The following is a 22,739-nucleotide window of genomic DNA, read 5'->3' as shown; positions in this document are numbered from 1 at the left end:
ACATTGATGTCTTTTGTGGAAGTTTTTACATTGAACACTATGTACTTTTAATGCTCTGCTTTGACAGTAACATTCCAATATATTTGCTCACATGTGATATTGTAAGTTTAATTTAATGGTCTATCATATTTTCTTTTTGATAGTGCTTTTCTTCAGTTGTTAAAACATTTTGCTGTTTACCATATGGATTTTTGTAACATCTTTCCTTTTTCTCCAACAATTTGCAATACCCCTTTTTGTCTACATTTACTGGAATGTGACTTTCAACTGTGTAGCCAATTAAATATAATGAATTGTTGCTTTTGTTCCCTATTCGTTGGAAATGGTTAACACTTCTCTTTGTAGTATCATTACAGAAATATAAAGAAATTAAATAAATTCTAATATTACATCTATTGTTACAGTGAAGAATAGAAAAGTGTCTTAAAAACACTTGCCTCTTACTTCTAGAAAAATCTTTATGTTTTGAAAATTAAAAATGAAAAAAGTAATCCAAGCATCCTGCAACTCAAGCCATACAGGGAAGTATTTTTGTGCTAACTGTGAGCTGGAAGAGAAAGAAAATAAATGACGTCACAGGAACACAGGACACACATTGCGTTCGTTGTGACTTACATACGTCGATGGCACAGACAGACTGGAACCTTCCCTGGACACTGAACTGTAGTGGAGGCCCTGTAGGGGACAACATCAAATTCAGACCTGCATGTAACCTCATTCACGCAGAGCCAGTAATCAGATAAAGAGGGGGGGAAATATATACATATACATGTGTTTGTGTTTTGTGCATGAGAGAATTACAGATAAATAGATAAAAGGAGAGGCAGAGAGAGAGAGAGAGAGAGAGAGAGAGAGAGAGAGAGAGAGAGAGAGAGAGAGAGAGAGAGAGAGAGAACAATTTATGTACATCATATATGCTCACATCAGAATGTTATGTATATTTTCAGTGATGGTAGAGAATGGTATTGTACCCCTACAAGCAAATATTGTCTGTAATGTTACAGACAAGAGATAACAACATGGGACTATCTCTGTAATTTGACAGTAAAAAAGCAGCAAATTTCATTTGCATGTGGTGTTTTGCTTCTCTACATTTTTTATCTTATGTTTTCTTGCACATTCTAATTTAATGGTATGCATTTTATTATGGGACTGAATTTAACTTTTTATATTCATACAATATTTGCTTGGATCTCAACTATGAGAGACAGCCTTCAGATCACATTCTTTCCTTATAATTGTTCAATTCTTAGCCTGCTTCTGCATCAATGAAAGAATAGTTATTCTCAAAGATCACAGATAATAAATCAAAACTGTTATGACAGTGGATAATGTGGTATGTAGACACATTTTACATTACATCTACTAGAAACAATGTGAATTTCACTTTACATTTCCATTTTATGTGTACAGATTGTGGCTATAACATATGAAAAAAATTGTCTTATCTATGTAATTAGACACTAAACATTTAATATGTGTTTTGCAAGATACAAATACTGTTTCTTCCTTTGTAAATGTTTCAGTTTTATTGTTCATCAGATATTTTCCCTTTTCAGTGTTGTCATACATGAACTTCTATGTAAGTATCCATTACCTCTGGGAATAATTTATAGCATACCAAACAGTTTTTTTGTCAATAGCAAAAGTGGTAATGAAAAGTACCTGGATATTCTCATGCCTGACAGCTTTTTTTGGATTAGCTTTGTTCTTTTTCAGTTTTTTTTTGAAAGTAACATATGAACAATTCCACAATTGTTTATGTACATGTTATTTGATATAATTGTAGAGTAATCTGTAAGGGAGAGACTCTTTTCCTTTGTACCAAGCTAAATCAAATTATTATAAATACAGTTATATATTTAAGTTTCAACATTCTTGCCAGTATCAACTGTGCTTAAAGTTACAACTTAAGGATAATATAATTTACTTAACAGTATTAAATTTAATCTGTTCAAAACACATTTAGGCATTAAACTCTTAGCACATGTAGTCAGAAAAATAGTTTTTTAGAATTTTGAAATTAAATGGTAATAAATAGGAGTGAAAATTATTTGTATTGTATATAAAATTGAAAATATTGATCAGATACTAGACACTGATTGAAAAGAAATGAAAAGTGCTATTGTATATTCACCCCAATTTATAGAAAGAATGTAGGTACACTTGGTTGGTGGTAAAATCTCACTTGCAAATGGCTTATAATGCATAAATATGAAAAGACTAAAAAATATCTCTGGTCTAAAAAATGCTTCATTGCTTCCACATCTTTTTCTTCAGAAGAAAGCTTATGGACAAATCTCTCAGACAACCACCTCGTAACCAGAACAATAACATAACAAAACAACAACATAGGGACAATGAAGAAGGAAAAACATAGCTACATTTGATTTTTTTAAACTTTCTTGAAGAAAACACGCGATCTAGTGTGAAGGTAACATAACTGTGGCAAAATTTAATTAATTAATTTTCATTTTTTGTTGGATAATTGTTCTTTAGAAAGTCCTCCAGCAGTTAATTTTGGCAGTTTTGTAACTTATTATGTCTGTGGCGGTAACTGTAGTGAGACCTGAAGGTTTCTGTATTATTTGGAGACAAGTAAATGGCTACACAACATACCATATTTGGATCTTAGAATGTACATAGGTCATCCATAAAGTTTCCAGAATAAATTTTCAATGTGTAGATACTGTGTCCTGGAAACCTTGTTGAGCAGTTGTTTCTATTGGCATGGTGGTGACTGTTGTGAGGAGTGAGGCAGAATTTCTTTTTTCCCTTTGTTGCAGCATATCTGTTCACTACTGTTGGAAAATGGACCAGCATGCAGCTATCATATTTTCATATGAATGTGTGAAAACTGCACTGAACATATTAAAATGATGATAGTGTTTGTTGCAGTTGAATTTACCTGAGTGGTACAAGGAAACAAAAAGTGTGCACCCATAATGTCACTGTAAGGCAAAAAGCATGGGTAAAATTTATGCTACATTTCCTTATACACAAACAAAAGTGACTCTATCAAATAGCCAGAGCCTAATTCCAATTTTATTACATTCTTAATCAGTCATAATAAAACATGGTACTTTGATCCATACACATTACACTTAACCAGTGAAACAAGAAGAGGAAAACATAAACCCAACAAAAATGAGAGGTGTGAAATGACAAACGGTCTTTGCCTTCCACAGTGTCATCTATACAGACTGACAGACTGTTGCTGTTGAATTCTCTAATGACAAGTATCATTTCTTCAAAAGATTAAGATGTATGTAGAGCTCAAAATTTAGAAAAGCATGGAATGTTTAGTACAGCACAAAAATGCTTTGGCGAATGCCTCAACTACCATGGGTCTGCCTCTAATAAAAAATCAAGTGATGCCCTGCTCTGTTTCTGTGTCACTTAATTTGGCACTTACAGACTACTTTCTTTTCCCAAAACTGAGGGGTCCCCTGAAAGAAACCAAATATGAGTAAATCTCTAGCTTTAAAAGGCAATGATCAATTACCTGTAAGAAATCTAAAAAGAAAGACCTCTAAAATCCATTAAAAAAATTTCTCAAATGATAAGGACTGTGTTTTGACAGAGAGGGTGATAATACAGAAAGTAGAATGAATGCAATTTTTTCTAAACCCTTGTTCCAGTCTTGGAAATTCTCTGAAGAAACTGAGCATAATTCATATGTGTAAAAATTGCTGCATAAATAAGCAGATTGTGTGACCTGCAAATGAGTTTTCTGGAGGGTTGCAGTAATGAAGATAGAGAGTGGAAGAGAAAAATAACAATCAGATATTTGAATATCTGATAATTGACCTTCATATGCACAGAAAGATTGGAATATAACTTCCAGAGGATTGAATAATATCTGTGCACAGATTGCCATATTAGAGAATTATTGTTGTAGGACCCGATCTAGCTGAATTTTAGATGAGCATTATTTAAGATGTACCAGTAAAAGACAACAAAATTAAAGTTTTAGAAATAGAAGGTTTTTCTAGAACATACCAGAAACAAGTACTGTATTCATTATGTAACTTGAAATGATACATCAGTAATGTGATGCAGGATACTGCTATCAATGAAAATTTGTCTTATAATTTGATCCTTTGTGTAGTATTGGTGAAATTTCATGTCAATGCAAAGCAACATGCTAGAAAACAGTATAAAAAATTCTAATGAAGCACAGTGATATGTCACCACAGCTATCACTGACAGCTGTCACAATATAGCATGGAGCAACACATATTATGATTTTTGTGAATGATATTTAGTCACTGGACTGTGTATACTGCAGCAATAAAATCAGAACATAATTTCTGTGTGCACGTAAGAGAGCCAAAATTTAAGTTCTCAGAGAAACAATAAAAGAAAGCATACATACTAAATCTGGAAACAAGATTTCCATTCTGATTTTGGTTCTTAAGGAGAAAAAATACATAAAAAATAAAAAAAAGCGTTTTTGCAAGATTCAAGTTAGTGAGGCCCTTAAGATCATTGTACATACAATTGTTATTTCATCTGGATCCATACTCTGCAAAACCACTGTGAAGTAAATGGCAGATGGTAAATCCCATTATATCAGTTATTAGGGTTTTTCTCACTCCATTCACCTATGGAACATGGGGAGAATGATTGCTTAAACATCTCAGTGTGTTTTGTAATTAATCTGGTCTTTGCAGTCCCTGCGGTAAGAATGCGTAGGGGGCTGTACTATATTGCTAGATTCATTCCTTAAAGTTTGTTCTACAAACTTCGTATGCAGGTTTTTGTGGGACAGTTAGTGTCTTTCTTAAGCATCTGCCAGTTCAGTTCTTTCAATATCTTCATGACACTCTTCCATTAGTTGAATGAACCTGTGACCATTTGTGCGGTCCTTCTTTGTTTCTGTTTAATACCCTTTGTTAGTCCTACTTGTTATGGATCCCACACAACTGGGCAATATTTGTGGAGAAGCTGCATTAATATTTGGTATGCGGTCTCTTTTGTAGACTGATTGCATTTTCCTAGTGTTCTACCTGTGAACTGCAGTTGCCATCTGCGTTACCTACAAAAAAAGTTTTCAATCCAGTTACAAATGTCACTTGATACCTCATATGATAGTACTTTCGATAATAAGCATAACTGTGGTACACAGCCAAATAGTTTTTGGGAATAGTGGACTACTGCATCTGTCTAGCTGCCTTGATATAAAGATTTCAGTATGCCATATGAGAGAAGTGCAAGTTCATTTTCACATGATCTTTGTTTTTTGGAATCCATGCTGGTTGGCATGGAGGAGGTCATTCTTTTCAGGATACCTCATTACATTTGATCTCAGAATATGTCTGATTATACCACAAAATTTGTGTCAAGGATATGGGACAGTAGTTTTGTGGACAGGTGTCACTTGTGCTGTCTTCTGACTACTGGGCATAATTTTTTGTTTGAGAGATCTATGGCAGATTATAGTTAACCTAAGAGCTTTGTTCACATGTAACAGCTGTTTCTCAATGCCACTGGCTTTAATATTTATTTCAGTCTTTTTTTGGGGTATCAGGATTAAATTTGGGCAATACTTTTGGGTTTTTCTTTGTAAAGGAATGTTTGAAAATGGAATTAAGCATTTATGCTTTTGCTTTGTTACTCTAATTTAATTTCTACTCTTGTCCATGAATGACTGGTCTCTAATTGCCACAAACAGCTGTCATATGTGGCCAGAATTTCTTTGGGTTTTGTAAAAAATCTTTTGACAATATTTTGCTACAGTAGTCATTGGAAGCTTCACCTATTGCTGTTTTGACAACCAAACACATTTCATTTAACATCTCTCTGCCTGTAGCTATTTTTGCTTTGTTTGACATCTATTATGCAGCAGTCTGTGTTCCTTCTGTCATGAAGTATTCTATAGGGTATGTATCTATCCAGTGAATGGGCAACAATTCTTGTAAATGTGAGCCATAGTTTCCCTGAATGCTCCTGTTCCAATCTAAAAGTTTCAAGTTCTACATTGAGATAAAACACTTCTTTGCTTAACTTTTTGATCATGTAAATCTTTCAACTTGTTTTAGTTGCCCTTTGTATTTTGGTTATCTTTGTTGCTATAACTGCCTCTTTGTCACTGACACCAGCTTTGGTACAGAGGTCTATTTGTTGTCATTATATCATATATTTCCATCATGAGTGGGATTCTAAAGCATGTGTTCTAGGTAGTTTTCAGTGAAGGCATTCAGTATTGACCACTAAAAAATGTGTAATTGTCCCATTTTATTGTTGGATGCTTAAACCCGCCTCTGGTAATAACATTATGATTGGGAAACTTACTTTCTAGTAAACTGAGATTGACTCTAAAGTTTTCATTTACATCAGGTGGTGAGTCCTTTGGCTGACAGAAAGATCCAATTATAACTTTATGCTCATACATGATACTGAGTCATGCCCAGATGATCTCGCGTGTAGCTTTAATTTCTATCTTGATAGATTTAAGTTTTGCCTATTGTTTCAATAAAGACTTGAATTTTCCCCAAGAATCTCACTGCTTTCAGCTTCAGGTTTTAACCAACTTTCTGTACCTGATGTTATGAGGGCTTCACTGACTTTTAGGAGTGTTTAAAATTTTGATATCTTGTTGCAAATGGTTCAGAAGTTATCATAATGAGTTATCAGAATGCCTTTCAATTCCCATTCCCTTCACATATGGGACATGAGGAGAATGATGCTTAAACACATCTGTGCCCATTATCATTTGTCTAACCTTGCATTCAAGAGTCCTATGCGAGTGATGTGTGGAGGGATATAGTACATTGAAGAGCCAAAGAAACTGGTACACTTGCCTAATGTTGTGTATGGCCCCCGTGAGCATGCAGAAATGACACAAAATGATGTAGCATGGACTCGACTAATGTCTGAAGTAGTGCTGGATGGAATTGACACCATGAATCCTGTAGGGCTGTTCATAAATCCATAAGAGCCCAACAGGGTGGAGATTTCTTCTGAACAGGACGTTGTAAGGCATGCCAGATATGCTCAATAATGTTCATGTCTGAGGAGTTTGGCAGTGGGTGGAACTGTTTAAACTCAGAAGAGTGTTCCTGGAGCCATTCTGTAGCAATTCTGGACATATAGAGTGTTGCATTGTCCTGCTGGAATTGCCCAAGCCCATCAGAATGCACAATGGACATGAATGGATGCAGGTAATCAGACAGGATGCTTATGTATGCATCACCTGTTGTAGTTGTATCTAGACATATCAGAGGTCCCATATCACTCCAACTGCACATGCCCCACACCATTATAGAGCCTCCACCAGCTTGAACAGGGTACATGGAGTCATGAGGTTGTCTCCATACCTGTACACATCCATCCGATTGATACAATTTGAAATGAGACTTGTCTGACCAGGCAACATGTTTCCAGTCATCAATAGTCCAATGTCATTGTTGACAGGCCCAGATGAGCTGTAAAGCTTTGTGTCGTGCAGTCATCAAGGCTACACTAGTGAACTTTTGGTTCAGAAAGACCATACTGATGACGTTTCATTGAACAGTTTGTGCACTGTCACTTGTTGATGGCACAGCACTAAAATCTTCAGAAATTTGTGGAAGGGTTGCACTTCTGCCACATTGAATGATTCTCTTCAGTCATTTTTGCTCCTGTTTTTGCAGGATCTTTTTCCAGCTGTAGCAATGTCAGAGATTTGATGTTTTACCAGATTCCTGATATTCACAGTACACTCATGAACTGGTCATATAGGAAAATCCCCACTTCATCACTACTCCGGAAATGCTGTGTCCCTTCGCTCCTGCGGCGACTATAACACCATGTTGAAACTCACTTAAATCTTGATAACCTGCCATTGTAGCAGCAGTAACTGATCTAACAAATGTGGCAAACACATGTTGTCTTATATAGGCACTGCTGACCACTATGCCATATCCTGCCTGTTTAAATGTCTCTTTATTTGAAAACACATGTCTATACCAGTTTCTTTGTCACTTCTGTGTATATTCCTAGAGGCCTCACTTAAAGCTACCTCCTGAAACTTTGTAAGTAGCCTTTCATGGGATAGTTTGCATCTGTCTTCACACATCTGCCATTTCACATTTTCCAGCATCTTCATGACACTTTCCCATGGGTCAAACAAACCTGTGACTATTCATGCTGTTCAATACCTATGTTAGACCTGTTTGGTGTGGGTCTCTTGCACTTGGGTGATATTCTATGGTGGGTTACTTAAGAGTTTTGTAAGCACTCTCTTTTGTATACTAATCACATTTTCCTAGTATTCTACCAATGAGCCAGTGTCTTCCATCTGCTACACCAATGACTGTGCCTGTGTCATTGTTCCATTTCATATCACTACACATTGCTTCACCCAGCTATTTGTATAAGTCAACTGATTCCAGTTGTGGCTCATTTCTGAACATTTAAAGCAATCTGCCAAAAATTACAACATTTTGAAAATTTAACATAACCCAACTGATTATTTGTGCAACTTTTTTCAGAGATTACTTCATAACAGGTAAACACATTGTCTATGAGAAGTCTGAGCTTACTATTAATATTGTCTGCGATGCCTTCAATATACAACAGCAAATGTCTGCACGCACTGCCCAGGGGCATTCCAGAAGTTACTTTTACATCTGTTGGTGACTATTCATCCAAGATAACATGCTGCATCTTCCTCACTAAGAAGTCCTCAATCCAGTCACAAATTTCACTTGATACCCTTTGAAAATAAGAGTTGGAGTCCCACTCAGTCAAATGCTATTCAGAGTCAAGGATGCCACAATAAATCACCCAGCAAAAGCCTTCATGTGAAATTTACTTTTTTTTAACAAGTAGTTGCTTTAAAAACTCACTGTAAAAAAGCTACTCGGCTATTCTTTATAATCCTTCATTTCAGCAATAAATATGACAATTTTTAAAATTACATCTCAACAGTGCCATGCATGGTTATTTGTAAAAATGTAAAAGGTGACCCTTGTTGTTAAGGCCAGCAGCCAGAAGACTGGTTTCATGTCGCTCTTTGCATTAGTCTCTCCTATGGAAACCTCTTCATCTCTGCACATCTATTGCAGCCTACAAACATCCTACTTCTGCTGCCCCTTCCATGCTTGCACACACTTCCATCTATATTAACTATTCCTGGATGTCTGAGGATGTGATCTTCTACTTGATTCCTTCTTTTAGTAGTATTCAAAAGCTTTTAAACTCTTCTTGCTGTGTTTCATTCACGTAATGAGTGCAAGAAGAATAACTGTTTGAATGCCTCTGTGTGTGCAGCAATTAATGTAATCTTATCATCACTATCTCTGTGTGAGTGATACATAGGGGGTTGTGGTAAATTCCTAGAGTAATCATTTAAAGGGGATGTTCCGGAAAAAATTGCCCCTTTGGTAACTAACAGTTATTAAAAACATTGTTCTGATATTTTGCAGGTTTATTACATATTTACATTGTTCGCTCTCCATGGCATGTCTTGGACATTATAGCATCCCCAGTGCTATATTACGAAAAGACTTAGAAAATGGTATTTATAAAGAAGAGACATTTAAAATTTGATTAATAAGTGGACATTAGCCGCTCAGGCGAACATACATTTTTCTCTATATTATAATAATTTCTCTGTGTAAGTTTTGAGGGCAAAGAAATATAACAAAATGATCTAAAGAGACGACACAATATGCTCTTTCGTTAATTTTTTAGTCATCTTCACTTCTTCTCTTGACTTGGTTGCGTGTAAACGTACATCTTGTGAGTGCTGTCAAATGTAAGCATATTTGTACAAATTAAGCAGATAATATATTGATTTAATATTGTTCACTTTTAATTTGTAAGAGGTGATCCCGATTTCATGTGCTTTTGAGTGATTTACAGTTCAACAATTGCAGCAGCCGATGCAGCCAATGACACCATTACGTGGCAATATTAACTTATAAAAATTTTGCGATAGTGAAAATCGCGCCCGCTATTAACATAATATTCGTTTTTCTCCACAGCCGCCCAACGTTGCAGAAAATACGTAGCTTTAAGGTTATTATTTGCAGTACCACAGCCGAGAGCCAGAGCCAGGATTCCGACTATAATGGAGTTAAGAAAAAATACTGTCGCACGTGTGTTGGCCGCAATTGTAGTTAATAACTAAAGATTTTTTGCTTTAAAGTGAAGTGACTAGCCAAGGAAATTAATATGAAAGGTTTATTCCCTTGTTCAACTTATATGCTCATTTTTTAAGATTCAGTGAGTCTAATGTTCATTAACGTAACAAATAATTTAAGATTAATATTGTTAAAAGGGAGAACTTCAGGAAAGCATTTAATCATAAATCAAAATAAAATGAAATATCATTTTTATTAAGGCCCACCACATAAGTCAGCAACAATCAAAAATAATAATAACAATAATAATATATTAAATTACGACAGCCGACGGACACGAGAACATCTTGAAAAATGATGGTGCAGCTATATTGCTTGCCCTTTCATGACATCCATAAGGTGACTTCTTTCAGTTAAGTTTCTTCAGGCCAGTTAGGTATCTGGTGTGATACCATTTGAAAAACTATTTTGTTTATTAGTCACTAACAGTAATGTCTGTGGAGAAACCAGAATTTACCAGTGTGCCTGCAGGTCTCTCACTGAGAAAAATGTTTTGTTTTCACTCATTATGGAATTCTCTGTAAGTTCAAAAGATTTCGTAAAAATCAAATGTACACAGTTTCTTCATCAGACATTGGTGTTTAACTATCTCCAAATGCACATATTAACTATTACATTCCACTGTACAGGGTAGGTCAGAAGTCCCAGTACCCCTGTAATTCCATGTAGTATAAAATGTTATTATGCAGGTTGGTAGCTATGTTCCTTCGTACCTTCATATTTGCATGTTTTCGCACTTGCAGTCAAGTTTTAATTTGTAGCTATGGCAGATGTGAGTGGTTATAGTTACACTGTTGAGGAGTACTTGGTGACAACCGTGCAAGTGCACAAATCACAACACACAGGGCAGACAATGAGACAGATTATGAGAGCATTCCACGAAAGATTTAAACATAAAAGGCAACACTTTTGGACTGGAAAAGATGTGCTTTTGCTTTTGGCAATGTTAAAAAGACAGGCCGTGGAGTGGAAGGAAGAAAAACGTGCCACAATCTCTGCTTCAATTGCACAATCTCATTTGAAATCAACATGTAAAGATGCTTCAGAATTCAATACACTGAGGTCAACAATGCAAGATCACATGAAAATAGACCTCAAGCTCAGACCATTTTGACCAATGTTCATAAACAACTCAATGGTTACAGACTGGAATGAGCATGTTTTAGCATGCTGTGCTTTATTAACTCAATTTCAGGTGTAGTGAACTGTGCCAAGGTTATACTTTCAGATGGATGTGCTACTTATCGCAACTCACATGCTAGAAATATTGTCATGTGGGCCAAAGCACTACCACCTCATCTTGAGGAAAGGGGCAAAACAGAGTGCATATGGTTGCAGCAAGATGGAGTGCCTCCTCATTACACTCTTGCAGTGTGTGTGTTTCCAGGATAGTTGTAGTTCATCAGCAGTGCCAGCTCCCTTGAAATGGTGATAAAGAAGAACTGCCCTTACCACACTTGACAACTAATTTTGGGGAGTCATTAAGGCACATATATCTCAATGTAATTATGCTATAAAACATTGCACAATGCCGTTGAGGATGTGTTCAGCACCACAACAGTAGACATACAAAAAAATACGTCAAGAAGAATATGGTGCGATATGGAAATTTGTTTACAGTACAATGGTGAACATATCGATTCACTGTACTCTTAAAACACAAGTAAGTACTTTTTCCAAAAAAACTCAAATCAATCAGAATCACATTTGATTCTAGAGGAGTATGTGGCACAAACATGGTTCAAGAACCAAAGGAGGAGGCTCTACACTTGGAAATCACCAGGGGATAAATACAGAAATCAAATCGGTTTTATACTGGTAGAAGAAAGATACAGGAATGGAATCAAGAAGGTGCACACATTAGCAGGTGCAGATATTAATTGCAACCACAACTTACTTATGACAGACATAGAAATAAGATTGAAGAACCTGAAGAAAGTGACCATGCTGAAGAAGTGGGATCAAGAGAAGATAAGATCCAACAAAGAACAAATTATAGAAATGCTGTCACTTGAATTTATAAACACATTATGAGACAAAGAACCACCTGATAATGTCAGTGAGTACTGGAATATGCTGAAAGAAGGAATCATTAAAGCAGGACAGCAAAATATAGGATATGTAAAAGAAGAAAATTCAAAAACAAGAACACTGAAGATACAAGAAAGATGTACTGGTGGTTAAATAATGAACTGCCAAGAACAACAGAAAAAGAGGAATGTGATGCAGCTGAAGAACTGGACAGAAAGGGAAGATACGACTTACTATACAACAGAGTAAAGACTACGACATGGAATTAAAACAGAGCAGAAAGTGCTGCTGCTGCTATGGAAATTTTGAGTAAAGAGGAGGGTAGCGTACAAAGATCGTGATGATGTCCTCCAGAGATGGGAAGAATATCTAAAAGAGCTATATGACACAGATCGCAAACCAGAAACTCTGGAACTTGAATCACTCAACAGTGTAAGTGATGATGAGAAAGGACCAACCATCATAATGGAAGAAGTAAAGTCTGCCATAGCTGCAATGAAAAATGGCAAAGTGGTAGTTACAGATACAATACAGGGAGAAATATTAAAATGCTTGAACCGGGATGGGATAAGAGAAATATTGTGGTTATGTAATAAAATATATGACAGTGGTGAATGGCCTGAGAACTTTCTGACAACAGTAATGATTCTATTTTTTTTTTTTTTAAAAAAAAGAAAAAACCAAGGAACCAAGAAATGCAGTGAGCACAGGTCAATTAACCTCATTTCATCATTCACATGCAGCCAAAGTGATGTTGATAATAATTAATAAGAGACTTTGTGGCATTACACGAGTATGTCCAATATAGTTGGATCTACTTTGCATCACATGAGTCTAGGGGAGTTGAAAAAAAGCAGTGACCCATGATGTCATATCAACGTGAGATTTTTTTTACACATGTAATTCATTTCTAAATTTTATTGATTATTTGCAGAGTAAAGAATTTGATTATGTACAACATTTAATAGGTAATGAGTTTTAATGAGATAGATATAAATGTGTTTTGACACAGCAAATCACCTTGTTGCATTATGCGTGATATGTTTTCTCTTCTGCCATGTTGCTCGAGTGCGCGATCATGTAGTCATCGAGTGTGGATCTGCAGTAACTTTCGTGAATGGGCATAGAATTGTTAATTTACAACCTAAGCTGATTTAAAATTATTCAAGGAACCACAACTCAACTTTGGTGCAAACAAATCGCGCACGAATTCTCAAGTATCAGCGAGGAGTTTCAGATACGTGGCTGGATATTGGGCGTTATCATCGCGTGTAGGATTCAGTAACATTAACTGCAATTTACAGATGTTAGCTTGATAATAACTATCAAAGACTTATATGAGTGGCATAGTAATTGTGTTGATGCTTAAAGCAAGTGAGAAGCGATTTACTGCTGGAAAACAGCAAATATTAATCATTGCATAGTTAGCTTGTTGATACATTGCTTAACAACTCATAAGTGGACAGTGATAAAATTACTGAAATGATCTTTTAAGTATCAAAGACCACTACACACACACACATCAGAAACTAATTACTCTAACAGTGAGTGACTTCTGGATTGGATGCATTATTTTTTTTATTTCAGCTAATTGGTATTAATAAACTTCTTTCGAGGTTGAAACTTCAACAATGGTGTCACACTCATTCAGTTTAGTAGAATGAGAGATAGTACTAGATACGCTACTATTTATAGTTTTAAAAGAAAAGAGAGCACATACCTGTTTTTCTTCTGAGAAATGTTCATACTTCAGCCATCAGTCTTCTCAAACCAGAGGCACGACTGACGCTCCCTCACAGCACTACGATATCATGAACCACCACACACATGTGCCCCCTTCTCACTACATTTCTGCATTGAAAACCCTGATATACAGCCGCAGTATGAAGAAGGAAGAAAGAAGAGGAAAGATCAGTGAAAGAAATGGAGCAAAGAGAGAAGTGGAGGTCACAATTTGAAAAAGTAATGGAGGAGAATCTTGGAAAGGAGCAGTTTGGGTTTAGTTGGAATACGGGCACCAGAGATGCAATAGGGCTCCTACAAATATTGGGAGAAAGGTTTATTGAAAAACGGAGAGACCTCCATATGTGCTTTATCGATCTAGAAAAGGCATTTGACAATGTGGCTTGGGACAAGCTGGCGACTATAATGAGGGAAAAGAGAGTGGACTGATAACCAGAAGACTTGTAAACTCATATCTGAATCAAAAAGCCTGAGTTAAAGTGAGAGGAGAAAGTACAAACTGGATTGGACTAAGAAAAGGAGTAAGACAAGGATGCTGTCAATCACCTACCCTTTTCAACTTCTACTTGGAAAATTTGATTGGCCAATGCTTATTAGATGACAAAGGAGTAGAAATTGGAGGAATAAGAGTAGGGTGTCTTAGGTTTGCTGATAACATGGTCCTTCTAACCACAGGCGAAAAATAGTTACAGAATTAAGTGGAACCCACTGAAGCTAAGGGAAAAATTATGGAATGAAAATTAACCAAAGAAAACAAAAGTATTGGCACTAGGAGGGAATAAATAAATAAAAATTTTCATGAATGGTGAAATATTAGAACAGGTGCAAAATTTTAAATATCTTGGAAGCAGGTTAGACACCAACTGGAAGTGCAGCACAGAAATTAAAACAAGGATAGCAATGGCAAAAGATGCATTTTATAACAGAAGGAGAATTTGTGCAGCAGTCTGGACAGAGAGCTGAGGAAAAACTCATAAAATGTTTTGTATGGAGTGTTCTTCTGTATGGTGCTGAAACATGGACTTTGAGGAAGAAAGTCAGAGAAGGGCTGGAGGCTTTTGAGCTGTGGACATGGTGGAGGATGTTAAGAATATGTTGGACGGACAGAGTAAAAAATGGAGAGGCACTGAGAAGAGAGGGAGAGAAAAGACAGTTACTAGATGTAATAAAAAGAAAAAAAAAGAAATTGGATTGGGCACATATTACGAAAGAATGACGGACTGATAAAAACGGTGTTAGAAGGTTATGTAGAAAGGAAACAGAAGCGGGGAAGGAAGAGATTTCAGACATTGGATGATGTGATGGATGGTACAACATACAGCAGCTTTAAGAAGGAAGCAATGGATCGCAGAAAATGGAGATGTCTGCCTGTGTCTGTATATGTGCGGATGGATGTGTGTGTGTGTGTGTGTGTGTGTGTGTGTGTGTGTGTGTGTGTGTGTGTGTGTGTGTGTGTGTGTGTGCACGAGTGTATACCTGTCCTTTTTTCCTCCTAAGGTAAGTCTTTCCACTCCAGGGGTTGGAATGACTCCTTACCCTCTCCCTTAAAACCCACATCCTTTCATCTTTCCCCTCTCCTTCCCTCTTTCATGATGAAGCAACCTTGTGTTGCGAAAGCTTGAAATTTGTGTGTGTGTGTAAGACAAAGATTCCATGACTTACCAAGTAGGAAAGTGTCGGTAGATAGGCACAATAAAAAACACACAAACACACACACAAAATTTTGAGCTTTCACAACCAGCGGTTGCTTCGTCAGGAAAGATGATGTAGCTTACCAAACGAAAGTGCTGGCATGTTGATAGACACACAAACAAACACAAACATACACACAAAATTCAACCTTTCGCAACCAACGGTTGCTTCAAGAAAGAGAGAAGGAAAGGGAAAGAAGAAAGGATGTGGGTTTTAAGGGAGAGGGTAAGGAGTCATCCCAATCCCGGGAGCGGAAAGACTTGCCTTAGGGGGAAAAAAGGACAGGTATACACACACACACACACACACACACACACACACACACACACACACACACACACATATCCATCTGCACCTACACAGACACAAGCAGACATTTGTAAAGGTAAAGAGTTTGGCGGATGGATGCCAAACTCAAAATTTTCTCCATGCTGTTCCTCAAAAAGAATATCATCTCTCCTCCAGGGGTTCCAAACTGAGGTGCCAAAGTATCTCTATAGTACTTGCATGCTTTTCAAACCTACTGGAAACAAATGTAGCAGTCCATCTCTGAATTGCTTCAATGTCTTCCTTTAATCCCACTTGGTGCAAATCCCAAACACTTAAACAGTACTCAACAATGGGTCACGCTAGTGTCTATGAGTGGTCTCCTTTACAAATGAACCACAGTTCTCTAGAATCCCAATAAACCAAAGTTGTCCATTCACATCCCCTACTACAATCCTTACTTGCTCATTCCATTTCATATTGCTATGCAGCATTATGTCTATATATTTAATCATCATAACTGTATCATGCAACACACTATTAATGCTGTACTCAAACATTATGGGCTTGTTTTTCCTACTCATCCACTGTAACTTACATTTTTCTACAATTTTTCTACCATTCAGAGCTAGATGCCATTCTTGACATCAACCAGAAATGTTGCCTATGTCATCTTGTATTCTTCTACAGTAGCTCAATGATGACACCTTCCCATACACCCAAGGCTTCATCAGCAGACAGCTGCAGATTGCTGCTTACCCTGCAGACTGCTGCTTACACTGAATGTCAGATCATTCATGTATATGGAAAATAACAGTGGTCCTGTCAAACTTCGCTGGGGCACTCCTGATGATATCCTTGTCGTGATGAACATCTGCCATCAAGGACAATGTACTGGGTTCTGTTAATTAAGAAGGCTTCAAGCCTCTCACATACCTGGGAACATATTATGTATGCTTCTTGCTTCTTTACAGTCAGCAGTGTGGGATAGTGTAAAATGCTTTATGAAAACCTGGGAATATGGAATCTGCCTGTTGCCTTTCATGCGTGGTATGCAGGATCTTGTGTGAGATAATGGCAAGCTGAGTTTCACATGATTGATGCTTTGTAAACCTTGCTGATTTGTGGGCAGGAGTTTTTCTTTCTCAAGGAAATTTGTTATAGTTGAACTGTGAATTTGTTGAAGGATTATGCAGAAAACCAATGTCAAAGATATTGGTCTGTAGTTCTGTGGGCCGTTCTTTTACCTTTCTCACACACAAGAGTCACCTGAGCATTTTTCCAGTCACTTGGTACTTTGGGCTGGACAAGAAATTTGTGATAAATGCAAGCTAAGTAAGAGGCCAATGATGTAAAATACTCTTTGTGAAACCAAATTGGGATTCCATCAGGACCTGGTGACTTATTTTCTTTCAACTGTTTCAGTTGTTTCTCTTCACACATGGGAGTCTGTGAGGTTGTCAAATGAAGATATATTTTTATGATTCTCCTATGTGAATGATTTCTTAAATGCAAAATTTAAAGCTTCAGCTTTACTTTTGCTGTCTTCTACTGTCACATCAGACTGGCCAGTGAGTGACTGGATAGGAGCGATGTTACGTAACATTAGAATCTCTATACTGATGGCATCAATTTGGTCAGACCTGTTTGTAGTTACAAGGTCTAAAATATTTCCAGTGCATGTGGGGTGTCGAACTAGATGCTGAAGACAATTTTTGGAAAACATGTTCAGAAGGACTTTGCAAGACTGTCTGCCTCTATCTTCTGGTATGAATCCATATATTTCATGTCCAACTAATATTGCATGATCTGGGTATTTCCACATTACTGACTATAGACCTTCTACCAATGACTCTAAAACTGTCACAGCAGAGTCAGGTCACCAGTAAAAAATCCAACAATTAACTTGATTTTACCTAGACCTGTTCTAAATGACCAAATAACTTCACTGTCAGACTCAAATTCAACCTCATTAGAGACAATATTTTTGTCAAATGCAATAAACATGCCCCATCCTATGGCATCAAATCTATCTTTTCGATATAAATTCCATGAATTGCTAAATATCTGAGAAGTTTCTACTTTGGGTTTCAGCCAGCTCTCAGCCCTGAGAATAATTTGAGTGTGATAAGTTTCCTATAGGGCAGTGAAATTAGGAAATTAGTAACAAATACAATTTGTTATTAATACAATGTACTGATAAAATTTTGACAATTGAAGTGTCTTTACTCTGAACTTGATCTGATTTTGATATCTGTGAGTCATCTGGTAAGTGTTCATCAGAGAATCTCAGCCTACTGTACAGCATATAAAGCCCCCATGTTCACTCCACAAGCACTCTGCTATTAGAGTAGCTCCTTCTATTGTGTAGTGTACCCCTGACCTATTAAGGGGAGTCTTACAATTCCCTACCCAGTAATGCAGGTCCAGAAATTTGCAGCCATTGAAGTCAATGAAGCCTCTGGTTGAGACCCCCCCCCCCCCCCCCCCCCCTACATGGATCCAAACCAAAGCACCCTGATTGACTCGGGGAACAATGCTGCAGATTGTGAGCTCCACTTGCACCCTGTGCATGGGGCCACCAGCCTTCACCACCTGTGCCAGCTGCCTGTATGAACTGAGGATGGCTTCAGAACCCAGTGACAGGCATCATTTGTGGTAACATGAGCCATGACATGCAGATGACTGCACCTTGCTTGCTCGATAACTGCAGGCAGTGCCTCCTCCACATCTCAGAAGAGACACAATGAGTGCACATTGGCTTTCTTTCTGGCCCTAATGGGCTCCATAACATAACTAACACTGGAGGTCCCAATAACTAGTAAGCCCCTGTCCCTGTGTGCCTGCTTGGACCCTGTTGGAGGAGCACCCATCTGTCCATTTACAGTACGAATGTCTGTGGCCTTTTGCCTCAAGTGACACAAACATGTTACCACCTGACACTCATCCATCTGTGAGCACTAACCCACCATGTCGGATGCACTGGGAGGTGCATCGGTAGCAGAACCTGTGGGCGACATGAACAAACCCTGAGGAGTCTCTCACAATGCACCAGATTCTGTGCCACCACTACATCCTGAGACAACAGCCTGAAGACAACTGACAGCATATCCAAATCCACATTCAGCTGTTCGTGAACTGTGGCCAGCTCTTTCTGTGTCTACATGGAACATGCACATATCCTATCCATTCCAGTATTACTAACTTAAGAATTGACTATAAAAGCACAGGTAGTTTGGTACCGTGCGCCATGGAATTTGAATCTGTGCTAGTCATCATGGACGTCGAAGACCCCTAGAGGTCTCTGCACCATCGCCTCGTAAGCCGTGGCAGCGTGCGCCTCCTGGCCCACATTTAGTGTGAGGGCACCACAGTGGAACACGTGGTCCCAGCGGCCAATAGTGGAGCCCCCGATCATGTATTTAAGCGCCTGCCTCTCGCTCAGCCAGTGAGTCTTATTGCTGCGTGCATATTGACATACTGCCTCGACAACAGACGGTGTGTTTACCGTTCTTTGTTTTCATTACTAGTGGACGTCTTGGATTCATTTGGTTGTCTGTGTCACCCTGTTGCTTCTTATGTGTTGTCATTGTAAGGTCTCTCTCAATCGTCCGTTGTTGATTTGTGTCCGTCCTTTCCGTTCGTTTGTTTGTTCATGGGCCGCTCTTCATTTGGTCCCACCAAGCTTTCTCAGCTACCCCGCAACAATTTCGGTTGCAGTTACAACAGGTAGAAACCGAGATATGCAACTTGTTAAGCATGTCACATGTCATCAATGGAGACTGATGCTCTATGAGCTGTGAAACTGGCTGTTCAGCAGAAAAGAAAACTGTGGTATGGATTGCCTGACAATGCTTTACAGTTGCAAAAACATGAGATTATGCCTTTTAAATAGCTAAAACATGCACGAAATTTAAGAAATGTACCACTAAGAAAACACAGAAGAAGCTAAATACGTAACTTGCTACATTGCAGGTCTGTACGAGATGACAGTAGGAGCCTGACTGACTCTTACTAGGATCCTCATGTTTCCCCTCAATTACTTAATGTCACTCTTGACATATTGAGCTTACTTTGTCTGCGCTTCAGAGGCATTTTCCTCCTTAGTTCAGGGTCATATCCATAAATGCAACTTTCCTCACCAGTGGCAAGTTTGGATTGTACTGAAGCAGTTATTTAAGTTCCCAGCAGACTTCCAAACAATGTTCCTTCTGATTGCCTTGAAGCAGTCATGGTGTAAACCTGTCTGCAAGCCTTCTCTTCTTTAATTCTTCTGACAGAATATGCTCACATGTAGCTTAACCCTAAGCTGCAACTTATTCCCTAGGTGTTACAGAGGTCTAGGACAGTCTGTCTGCAGTCCTTCAGAATCAGATCCCTCACTTTCTGAGCATTTTATAGTGTGATGCAATTTGCTGGCTGACCAGAATTGTTGTCACTATCAATTGGTGTATGCCAATTTTTGAAATACTTATACCAGTCATAAATCTGTGACTGGCATAAAGTGTTGTCACCAAAAGTTTTCTCCACTTTCTTGTGCATTTCTGCAGTGGTTTTTCCAAAGTTTTAAACCAAACTGCATGCAGACACATTACTCTTTCGGGACAGTCATTCAAAAACTGCAAACTCATGGAAACATTACAAACACTAACAATGTACCAAACCACTCAGCTCACCACCACACTCTACACTGGTGTATGGAGAGACACCTAGTGGTATTTCAGTTAATTTGTAACCATTTACACATAAAATTCAAATATTTCAATCTTTTATATACTACCTTGCATCTGAGGGTTAAGAAGCTCTGAAGCTATGGTTTAATACTACTCTTTTGTTCAGATACACAGGTTGCTTAAAAAATTGTGCATATGCTTTGAACTGACATAGAACGTTTTATCATGTTTCATTCCACAGCAGAACAGTTGTGACCAGCAGCTGTAGTAACTGAGGGAAAATCACTGAATAAAACAGAAGTGATTTCTGGCATTCCCATAGGTAGTGTTATAGTCCCAAATTGTTCCTTATATACATAAATGATTTAGGAGACAATCTGAGTAGCCACCTTTAGTTGTTTGCAGGTGATGCTATTGTTTATCATCTAGTAATGTCATCAGAAGATCAAAACCAATTGCAAGATGATTTAGATAAGATATCTGTACCGTGAAAAAAAGTGTAAAGTCATCCACATGAGTGTTAAAAGGAAGATGTTAAACTTTGATTACATTATAAATCACACATATATGAAGGCCATAAATTCTACTACATACCTATGAATTACAATTGAGAATAGCTTAGATTGGAAAGAGTACATAGAAAATGTTGTGGTGTACGCAAACCAAGGACTGTGATTTACTGACAGAACACATAGAAGATGCAACAGTTCTACTACAAACCATATAGTGGAGATGCTGAGTCGCAGATAGGCGCAACAAAAGACTGTCACAAAATAAACTTTCAGCCAACAAGGCCTATTTCAAAAATAGATCTCTCTCTCTCTCTCTCTCTCTCTCTCTCTCTCTCTCTCTCTCTCTCTCTCTCTCTCTCTCACACACACACACACACACACACACACACACACACACACACACACACACACACACACACATACAAACACTCACACAAACGCAACTCATGCACATATGACCACAGCCTCTGGCAGCTGAAGCCAGACTACGAGCGGCAGCAGCAGCGCGTGATGGGGGAAGCAACTGGGTAGGCATAAGGAGGAGGTTGGGGTGGGGAGGGGGAGGTAGAGCAGGGTAGGGATGGTTGTCAGTGAAGTCCTGCTGGGGAGCATGCAGGAGCAAGGTGGAGAGAGGGTAGGCCAGCGAAGTGCAGCTGGGAGATTTGATGGAGGGCAGAGGAGAGGGGGTTAGAGGAAAAAGAGAGAAATAAAAAGATTGGGTGCATTGGTGGAACAGAGGGTTGTGTAGTGCTGGAATGGGAACTGGGAAGGAGCTAAATTAGTGAGGACAATGACTAATGAAGATTGAGATGTTGGTGGGAAGGATCCATACGACACAGATTGTGAAGCAATCAATGAAATGAAGAATGTGGTGTTGGATGGTGTTCTCAGCAATGGGATAGTCCAGTTGTTTCTTGGAAACAGTTTGTCAGTGGCCATTCATGCAGACAGACAGCTTGTTGGCTGCCATGCCCATGAAGAATGGAGCACAGTGCCTGCAACTTAGCTAATGGATCACATGACTGGTTTCACAGGTACCCCTGCCTTTGACGGGATATGTGATGTTTGTGACTGGACTGGAGTAGATAGTTGTGGGAGGATGTATGGGACAGGTCTTTTATCTAGGTCTATTACAGGGATAACACACACTGAAACCTTTGCCCTCCAGGAACTACAGTAACATGCACAATGCACCTCAGAAAACTCTCCACCCTGCTCACTTCCTACTTCTTTATTGGAGTACCACTGCCCACCACATATACAACAACCTCAAAACCTCCCTCAAACCCTGTCTCGCAGACCTACTACTTTTACCCCACCATCCAAAATGCCCTCCCACTACCACACAGAATCCAGAACCTAAACAGACATGAAACACCATTATGAACCTTCCTTCCAAAACCCTAAGGCCCACAGAAATATCAGTCCCTTTCAAATGCCTGACGTTTTGCACTGCTCTAAAATTCAGTCATGCAGGACTTGTTAAAGTTCTTCTCTCCTTCTCTCAGTCACTACAGTGGAAACACTTTTCCACCACCAATCCTACCAATCAGACTCAACCAAACATCAATGTTGAACTGTGTTTGACTCAGTTCACTCCTCCATCCAACTGTAATCCATCCCTAGTGCCCCAAATCAACCCCTGTTAACTTTCCAGAATTTCTTAAGCTCGAACCTTGCCTCACCAT

General features: G+C 38.3%; 1 protein-coding gene across 1 annotated transcript in view; it reads right to left on the bottom strand.

Annotated features, from left to right (window-relative positions):
- Positions 1–22,739, bottom strand: part of LOC126267610 (SCY1-like protein 2) — a 1,033,915-nt gene that overhangs the window by 59,592 nt on the left and 951,584 nt on the right. Inside the window, exon 16 of the mRNA XM_049972911.1 lies at positions 616–675. Coding sequence (XP_049828868.1) covers positions 616–675 — 60 coding nt within the window. The remainder of the gene's footprint in view (positions 1–615; positions 676–22,739) is intronic.

Source organism: Schistocerca gregaria, chromosome 4 (assembly GCF_023897955.1).
Source record: "Schistocerca gregaria isolate iqSchGreg1 chromosome 4, iqSchGreg1.2, whole genome shotgun sequence".
NCBI lineage: Eukaryota > Metazoa > Arthropoda > Insecta > Orthoptera > Acrididae > Schistocerca > Schistocerca gregaria.
Note: the sequence above shows the minus strand (reverse complement) of the source record. Positions and strands in the feature narration are given on the sequence as shown.